This window comes from Grammomys surdaster, unplaced genomic scaffold (assembly GCF_004785775.1).
Source record: "Grammomys surdaster isolate TR1022 unplaced genomic scaffold, NIH_TR_1.0 223, whole genome shotgun sequence".
NCBI lineage: Eukaryota > Metazoa > Chordata > Mammalia > Rodentia > Muridae > Grammomys > Grammomys surdaster.
Window position 1 is genome coordinate 1,774,146 of NW_021604668.1, and position 10,126 is coordinate 1,784,271.

The 10,126-nt window shown below is 39.9% G+C and overlaps 1 protein-coding gene across 1 annotated transcript in view; it reads left to right on the top strand.

Annotated features, from left to right (window-relative positions):
• Positions 1-10,126, top strand: part of Dnah11 (dynein axonemal heavy chain 11) — a 291,537-nt gene that overhangs the window by 122,775 nt on the left and 158,636 nt on the right. Inside the window, exons 36-38 of the mRNA XM_028773185.1 lie at positions 4,623-4,761; positions 6,816-6,908; positions 8,479-8,673. Of these exons, the coding sequence (XP_028629018.1) occupies positions 4,623-4,761; positions 6,816-6,908; positions 8,479-8,673 (427 nt within the window). The remainder of the gene's footprint in view (positions 1-4,622; positions 4,762-6,815; positions 6,909-8,478; positions 8,674-10,126) is intronic.

Below are 10,126 nucleotides of genomic sequence, written 5' to 3' on the forward strand. Positions count from 1 at the left end.
AGACTATTCTGACATAGGAATTATAGCACCTTAATATATGTACATAGTTTATTGCACTTGTAGAAACATGACTTAATTACAGAAAAAGAAGGCCCCACCCACACACACATACACACCACCATTATTTTTCAATATGTTTCAAAATGTTTGGACTGTGTTTTGTTTTGATTTTATATCCTGGAGGTTACTAGCTAGCCAGCCTATCCTAACTTGGCTAGACCCAGGACAGTGAGAGAAAAGCAGAGGAGGGGCATGAATAGTGCCTCAGGATGACATCAGAGGTTATTTTTGACCTCCGCACACAACTGTTTCACATACACATGTGTACTCATGTGTAAACAAACACACACATACACACAGCCTTTTGATGAGTTTTGGCTTTGAGTTAGAGCTTCCAACAATCTCTAAGGTGGCTCTGAACCCCTTTTGCCATTCCTGTGCTCTCAAAGTAGCATCTCAGAATTGATGTTTTTACAAACAACTGATCACAGTCGGCAGGATGAGATAGCTAGAATGTAATTCTTCATGTAAAAATAAGTTTATACATTTTAATAGTATGTGATTTAGCTTTCATTTTTAATAAGTTGTTCTCTAAATACCAAAGAATTGTTTTAATGTTGGTTTCCTTATTACTTGCCATCAGTGAACAGTTGATGTGTACACCTGGTCTGTATACCTGTAGACAGAGGTCATGTACAATTCCCTAAGGCAGGAGGGAAGTGTGTATCTGATGAGCCTACAGTTTTCTTCCTTCTTTCTGGCATCATTATCTGAACATTTGGGTTCTGAGATCGGCCCAAGCGTCTGGGATGATCAGGAGTTTGTTTCTTTAATCACTGAGTATTCTCCTGTACAGACATATTGCACTCCCTTTATCTGTTCACCAGCTGATGGACTTTGTCGTGATTCCAATCTGTAGCCTTTGTGAATAAAGCTGCTGTGGACATGGATGAAAATCTCTGCATGAACACGTTTTCATTTCTTCTAGGTGTATCTCTACACATGTTTTACTTAGAAAAACTGTGCAACGTTGCAAAGGCTATTAACTCATTTTATACTTTCACCATTAGCAAGTGAGAATTCCATCGCTTGATGTTGTCAAATATCTAACATAGTTAGCAATGCTGACATTATATTAGTTGGTAAGTTTTAGCTGATTTAATTGAACTTAATTGTAATGTGTCATTATGAGTTTACTTTAATATTTCCATGAAGACTCATGGAATTTTTCTTGTGTTTATTGGCTATTCCCAGAGAGAGAAAGAGAGTTTTGTGGGGTGTGTGTGTGTGTGTGTGCCATATTGTATATACAGTTCCTTTATTAGATAACACACGGTACAAAACTTCTATTTTGTGGCTTTCCATTTTGCAATTTTGATGGTGCCCATCAAAGATAAACATTTTTGATTATCATGAAATATAATTTATCAATTATTTTGTTTTTCAATATTCTAGTTAAGGAAGCTTTACTTAGCCAAAGCTTGGAAATTTTTCAACTGTGTTTTCCTCAGCAGATTTTGTTGTTTTATAGCTTTTTAGATGTTTCCTGTTACTCTGCTGATTTACTGAACTATATCAATTGTCTTTCTGATGATAAGTAGCCCTTCAATCTTAGGATAAAAGGAGGCATTGTTTCTACATGTTTGCTGAATATAACATGCTGTGATTTTGTTAGATATTTTAAAAAGTCTTTACTACAGAACATATTGGTCTGTAATGTTTTCTGTGTAACTCATTTGATTGTTTTTCATCGGAGAAATGCTGCCATCATGTGTCCTGCTTCTAAGATTTTAAGTGGGACTGCTATTGTTGATTGCTAAAGTATTTGACAGAATTAATCAGCGAAGGTGTCTGGGCCAATATTTTTCTTCATGGGAATCTTTTCAGTAATGAATTTCTTTAATAGGTAGGAAGTTACTGAGATATTGTCTCTCTATGGATTAGTTTTGATGATCTATATCTTTTATGGAATGTATCCTGTTGTCTGGATTAACAAGTCTTTTAGCATGCATTGTTCCTGGCATTATCTGTAAGGACACCCAGAACTTCACACATGGTAGCAATAATTAGTGTTGCTTAACCTCCTCTTGGTCCCTGAGGATAATCTAACAGCTTAACAGTTGATTTTCAGGAGGTCTTTAGGATTAACAATGTGTCTTTGACTACATAGCATGCCTTCAAAAGAATTAAAGGTCTCTTTATATACATTATAAGAATGTTTATAGTTTTTAGTGTGAATTCCTCCAGTTCTTTTAAGCCTAAAATATGTTGATCCATTCATTTTTATATTTAACCATAATTCTTTTATATTTTATTCTAATTTTATGATAGCACTTCTAAAATGTAATTCACAAAATGAAAACTTCAGTGGGTAATACAAAAATGAGTATTTAATTCTGTACCCTAATGTTCAACAAATATTCTAACATCTTATCTTATCCCCTCTTCATAACAGCTTTCTCTAGCATAGTTGCCTCATTTCTTCAGCCAGAGAACACTGCCACCTTAACAGTGAACATAACAGCTGCAGAGCACACTTGTCTGTTTCTGACACAATTTACCTCATGGACTTCTTTCATTTAGGCTGTAAAGTTTCAAATCTTTTGGACATTTTCGTAAATGTCATTTGATAGACTATCTGCAGCATAGTTTATATTTTACCGTTAGTTGTGGTGTCAGGAACATTTTAAGGCTTGGCTCTAATTGTCTCTAAATTTCCCCACTTATCAAGAATAATGTGCCCTACAGTACATATTGAAACTTCCAGGGACACCCATCAGCCTGCATCTCTGTAAGGGCAGATATGAAAAATACTCATCTTTTGGAGTTGCTAGAATTAAGTGAGAAGGGTCAGGAAGTGTTAGCATCCTGTGTGGTATGAAGTAAATGTACAGTGAATGCTAGTGTTTGCAGGCTGCAGAATGTAGCTCAGTATTCTGAGTATGGTGCTTAGCATGTGCTGGGCCCAGGGCTCAGGTCCCAGCAGATAAAAGAAAGTTTAACTTCTACAGGAAGGAGAAGAGAGGGACCAAGAGAGGATGGTGGGAAAGGAGGAGAAAGACAGAACACTGTGTATGTTTTCTTATCGGCAGAGTTTAAATTTAAATGTATGTAAATACTTATAGGACGTGAAAGCAGGTTGTGTTTGGGAAGAGGGGCCAGGGAGAGTAGTGGGTGACTGAATGAGTAACATACAGAGGTGTGTGTGCACAAAAATGTTACAGTTAAACCCATTGTTTTCTACACTAACTAAAAAAAAAAAATATTTATTGTGTACACAGATTATATGCCAACCCTTTTCTTTTCTCTGCTTTCTATTCTTCCATTGTACAATAAATAGTAAGCATGAAAAATAATCCAGAGGTCAGGTTAGACCAGGGTTTCAGTCCTCTAGACCCAAAGACTCATGGGGAATGTCCAGGGTGAAAAAGAATCAAATGTGTGTGAAGTAGCACATAACCGTATTCACAGAAACAGGTAACTATTTGGAGGTGCAGACTTAACAATCTAAAACATGTGGCTTGATTATTCATTTGCCTGTGGTCCACCTGTACGAAGTTTCAGTGGAAAGGTTTCAGATCTGGTTCTTTCTGGCTCCAGTCTTTGAGCGGGAACTTCTTGAAACCCTCCCGCACATAAAAAGGAAATTGAAGTTACATTTTTCTAAATTTTCATCTGAAAAGCCCCTCTGGGTGGACCCTAGTAGCACTGTGCAAGAGATAATTTGTATATGTTTTAACATATTTAGGGTTTTGCTTGATTTTTAATTTTAAGTATGTGAGTATTTTGCTTGGATGAATGTAAGTGTATCACATGCATGCCTGGTGCCCACAGAAATCCACACTGGATCCCCTAGAACTAGAGTTATTGATGCTTGTGAACCACATGGATGCTGGCCACCAACCTGGGTCTCTGCTAGAGCATCCCTCAACCCTACTTGTATACTTTTGGAGATAACAGTCAGGCATTCATGAGCTCTTTGAGCTGTCCACTAAGCACAGCTAGCTTTGAAAACTAAAATACATCACATTTTGCTAAATAAATCAGAAAAAAATCACAATTCCTTCATTGTTTTTGTACCGATACTTGTGCCTTAGAGGTTGTTTGCCTAGTGATTATTGAAACCAACCATGGAGCAGGCTCTTCTCCTCCAGACATCAATGGTCACTGTGTTCTGGTAGTATTGTTTACCTTTACAAGAACTGTTCAATATTACTGTGCCTGTCATTCTAGTGAGATCATAAATATGAAGCCTGGGGTAACTGTGAAGTAGAACACAGGCTCAGTGTGGTTAAGGCTCTGCCTTAAAATCTCCAGCTCTACCAAACCAGCAAAGACCAAACCTCAACAATGGCAAGTTTAAAGAAAATTCAGGGTTACAATACATTAATCGGCCCCTATCTCAGGTGTCTACCATTTCTCCTGTCTCATCATCTCCCTGGTGTCCAGTGGAAGTGTTTCAGTTGAACTGAAGGGTTTTGTTCAGTGGTGATTGACAGGGGTCATTATGACATGCATAGGAGTGGTGAGAATGTTGGCATAGACTAATCATCTGATTGAAGCAATACGCACCTATGACCTTACCATAACGTTTAAAATGAGGGCTCATATCTATGCTATAGACCCTGTGCCATGGTGGCCCCCGATACCGAGCTGATCTGTGAAATCATGTTGGTGGCAGAAGGGTTTGTGGATGCACGCTCATTGGCACGGAAGTTCATTTCCTTGTACACACTCTGTGAGGAGCTGCTGTCCAAGCAGGTGAGAAGTCTTTGGTTGTTATTTGGTTTTATATCACATTAAAACAGACATCTTGAAATGTTGATGTTGAATAATTTAGCATTCAAATGACGCAGACATTTGGAAGGATTTCATATTTTCTATGGTATCTTCCTGGAAATCCTCCTTCCTCAGTCTCCAGAGTACTGGGATTGCAGGTTTATCCTGCCTTACCCAGCTACATGTGTCTTACAGTCTCCTCAAAATTACCAGTTGGGTAGCAATAGTCCTGTTGATGGGTGTAGAAGTTCATGAAATAATCAAGTCCTGAGCTGACAGGTGGTGGGAGCTGAGCTTATCCTAACTCTATCTAGGACACTTGGGGCCAAATTCAAGAAGGTAGGGAAGGAAGAGAAGAGTTCTTGTACTAAGTGCATGAGAAAGAAGGAAACCTGGCGGGAAAGGAGAGCCGAGTTACAAGCACAGCTCAAGAGGCATTGCTGAGAGCCAAGAAGAATGTGAAGAATTGGAAATGTTCCTGAACAAAGGAGTAAAGTTGGTAGAAAGTAGAAACACAAGGATAGTTTTCTAGGATCAGGATTGATTAGATAAGCCAGGAAAAGCAGGGAGGATTCAGTAGTCTCAACATTTCAGTATTCAGGGGTTCTCTACGAACTGAATCTACAGCTTCTGCTACATCCTCTCCCTTCTGCAAGGACTTGTCTACGACCCAGTCAGCCACTGTGCCCTACAGACCTGTCAGTTCTTACTTTTATTTTCCTTCTTCAGCCCTAGTCTGCTTATGTACTTGTGACTTCCAGATGATCTCTACCATGACCGGTGATAAAATATAATTTTCCTGCCGAGACTCTTTATGAGCTCATCCGGATATTTGTACCCCCAAACTCCCACGGATACACACCTGAACAAAAACGTTCTCCATGCACCCCTTACCTTTATTATCGGCATGACACATGGGTGTTTTTACTTCCGTTCCTATCTGCTTTTATTACCAACAGAAACGACGGCCAACACCTAATTTGATTTTACTATCCACAAATGGATGAAATGGTGTATTCAAGTATTTATCATTTCAGTGTTCACAACACATTCGTTCCCACATGAACGACTTTACTCCTGCATCCATCTGTAAAGTAGATGGCTCCTCTGTCTGCTTCTCTACAGCTGCTGGGGCTTGGAGGAGAGGTGACCTGCCTGTAAGCACAGCTGAGAAACATTTGAGAGAATTGTTACCATGAAGATAGCAAACAGGGGAACAAGGAAGAGAATGTCAGTCACCCCAAATCAGTTGTTTTTGGGGGCAAGACTGGTGGTGCACACATTTAATCCCAGAAGAAGCACTATCTCTGTGAGTTCAAGGCCAGCCTTGTCTCTGTAGCAAATTTCAGGATAGCCAGGGATACATAGTGAGATTCTATTTCAGATATAGTCAGTCACCTTTGAATTCAGCTCATGGAATGTATGTTCACTGAGCACCTTACTGTCAGCCAGGCTCAGGAACTCTGCAGACTGAAATAGACAGGGAGTGCCTCCTCCATCTTCCAGGAGCACAGAGCCAGTGGGATTCATTGGGAATGATGTGCAAGTCTCAGAGAGATGCTAGCTCATAATAGAATTTTGTAATTTTTATTGTATTTAATACCAGAACTAGGGCAGAGTTGTCTATGTGACTAAAGGAATAGGTGACTAGACATGAAAGGCTGGGTTGTGGATAATAAAGTTAAGGGGTACATGTATGAAGGTTGGTGCATAAAGTGAAGGGAACCTGGGACCAGTCCAGGTCTGAGCCATCTTCTTGATTGACAAAGAGAAGCTGAGGTGGGGGATGGGGATTTGAGCAAAAGTTCCAGCAAGATGCTACAGAAAGAGTCTGGAAAATGGATGAAGGAAGTCAGACACGCACCCCACAGCCAAGATCTATAAAATTATTTTGCTTCCAGAATTAATTGTTGTAAATCTTTTTTTTTTAAAAAAGTATCTATCTGAACTCTTTTGGTTTCCAGATCTTAACTTCTGGAATGAAGATCTCATTCAGTGTCTGAGAAAGATGTGCCTGCCTGTGCTTTTATTTTTAGGATCATTATGACTGGGGACTTCGTGCTATTAAGTCTGTCTTGGTTGTAGCTGGCTCCCTGAAACGAGGAGATAAAAATAGACCCGAAGATCAGGTACTGTAGTGCTAAATGATGTTGCAGAGTGAGTAGCTAAATGGCGCTGGACAGACAGACGGAAGTATGTACCTGGCTGGGGAGGCACACATGACCCCGTCTATTACAACATCTGTCCCTAATGCAGGATATTTTAAGGGTTGTCATTTTTTGTAAGTGGTCACACGTGTTCCTGACTACAGAGATGGGGATCTGGGAAAGGAAAACATGATTTTATAAGTGCTTTTGAGATATTAACCACACAAGGTATTTTGACAGCTCTAACAGAGTATTTTAGTCATCACTGTTTGATCTCCTTTGAGGGATGTGTAAGAACCCCGATTAATAAAGTTGGGATATTCATCCTGAAAAGCCAGTGAGCTCAAGTCAACCCAGTGGGGCACAGAACATTCACTGCTCGGGGTGGGCTTCAAGAGGAGAGAGGTTGACTCTGTGAGATCCACAGCAGTTGTGAGGCCACTGGGAAGAGTTCTGCTCTCCTCCTGAGATTGCAATGGTGACAGCACAGCAGACATTCTCTTTGCTTAGGAAGAAACAAGAAAAAGGGTAGCAGAAATTTGCAAGTATGCATGCAGTGTACCCTGAAATGTAGGATAAAGCTAGATCTATCTAGAATGTTCTTTTTATGGTAAGGAACATTATCTGTCTTAAATTTGCTGATATTTCTCTTCTTGGTCTCTGCTCAGGATTAGCCAAAATTTTCTTCAATCCTTTATTCTGCTCAGTGGTGGATGAAGACAGAACATGTAGCTCTCTATGTAACTTACTTTAATGTTTGAGTTACTGCTGCCCACTTTAGTTTCTAACCAGTGTAAAATAACAGCCCACATTAAAAGTATTTGTATTTATGATGCTTCGATTGCAGAGAGCTTCAAGCAATCTGATCTGATTGACCAGTTCAGCCTAGAATCTGAGTTTGAGGAAGGCAAGAGATGGGTGCAGAGGTGTTCTGAGACCAGAATAGCCTCCCAGGGAAGAAGCAGGTCTCATAGCTCATCTTATTCTGAGGCCCATGTGTGGTTGCCTTACACGTTCCACTAACCTGAAAGTGTTTGCCTCCCTGTGGACAGAGAACAGAGTTCTCACAGATTTAGATGTAAAGGTTGAGAACGTGTTGTTGCAGGCCTGAAGCGATGGCTCAGCAGTTAAGAGAATGTTCTGCTCGTCTAGAAGGAACTGAGTTTGGTTTCTATTACCCAGGTTGGGCAGATCACATATGCCTGTAACTCCAGCTCCAGGGTCTTCTGCCTTCTGTGGGGATACACACAGACACTAAATAAAAACAAATCCTTTTAAAACTGTGTGTTAACTCGGTAAATATTTATTAGACTTTGAAAAGTTACACTTGATTTTAGATGGTACACAACATAAAAATTGTACATATATATCAAATTAACACATGGTGCTTCAATACAGTATGTATCGCGTAATGTTTAAATCTGGTTAAGCATCAATCTTTCAAATATCAATCATTTATTTGTGATTTTAAAAGCTTTTAACATCCTTGCTCACAGTGTTTGAAATGCACTGTGTTGCCCTCAGATTCGATGTCTTCTGTCTGCTTTCCTAGGTGCTCATGAGAGCATTGAGGGACTTCAATATGCCTAAAATTGTAACTGATGATGTCCCAGTGTTCCTGGGCCTGGTTAGTGACCTGTTCCCAGCCCTGGATGTGCCTCGGCAGAGGAAACCACACTTTGAGCAGATGGTCAAGCAGTCTACCCTGGAACTCCGCCTGCAGCCCGAGGAGAGCTTCATCCTCAAAGTAAAAGACATATTACTGTTGATGGCAGGTGGTGGGATTAGTACTTCAAGTAACTTCCTAAGTGTCATTTATCCAAAACATTAACTATATTACACGGCTTTAAAAAGATCTTATTAAATACTTTCAAGCATTTTATAGGATAATCAGCTAAGAAACATCTAAGTAAATGCTTTGATACCTAGACTCTATCACTGAGGACTTAAAAACGTAGAAATGATGGTTGTGACTCTAAATGTAACCATACTTTTAGCTAATTATAAAACTTCTGGGTCACATGTGCCAAAATTGTATTGTGTTCTCTCTTCTCCAATCCACAGATAATGAAAGTAAAATCAATAGTTATTCTTGTTGGGGGAGACATGTAAGCTCTGAGGAAGGCATTATCTAACTTATACAAAGCTGTGCCAAGGCAAGGCTGCGTTGGAGTCAGCAAATACACAATCAACAATGCGTGTTGTTATGTGTGTTTCAGATGTCTGTGTTTCAGATAGTTTATGGGATGTGAGCCATCACTCCCCTATAGGCAATGAATACGGTTCATCATTTCTGCCCAAAACTCTGTGAAGAGTCATTGGTTTTGTAAGTAACTCCTCCTGCCATGTACTAAGGGTTGTGTAAAGTCATGAAATAGGGACTGGGGAGATGGTTCAGTGAGTGAGAGGGCTAGATGCACAAGCATGAGAACAGAAGAACTTGGATTTGAACTCCCCAATCCATATAAAGCCATGTGCACCTGGATGTGCTTCTGACCTCAGCGTAGAGACAGATAGAGGCACCTCATTGTTCTCTAGACAGTAAGGTAAAGAATGAGAGAGCAGGGCATACAGCATTGATCCCAGGTCTCCACACATATGTACATACACATGTATGCTGCACAAATGATGTTGATGCTGCTGTTGCTGCTGCTGATGACAGTAATGTTGATGCTGGTGACAAAGACAGTGGTGATAAGAACAATGGTGGTGATGATGATGGTGACAATGACAATGGTGTTGATGACAATGATAGTAGAGGTGATGACAATGATGCTGGCGATGACAATGATGATGACAATTACAATGATGGTGACGATAACAATGACAGTGGTGATGATGACAGTGATGACAGTGAGGATGATGATGACGATAGTGACAATAGAGATGATGGTGACTCTGGTGATGATGGCGGTGACAGTGGTGATGATGAAATGACAATGGAGATACTGATGATGACACTGAGGACAGTGATGGTGACAATAATAGAGATGATGATGACAGTGACGGTGACGACAATCATGAGGGAGATGATAGCGATGATGATGATGACAGTCACAATGATGATGACAGTGACAATGACAGTGATGACAGTGGTGATGACAGTGATAATAACGGTGATGATGACAATTACAGTGATGATGATGATGACAATGACAATGACAGTGATAATGATGACAATGACAATGATGATGACAGTG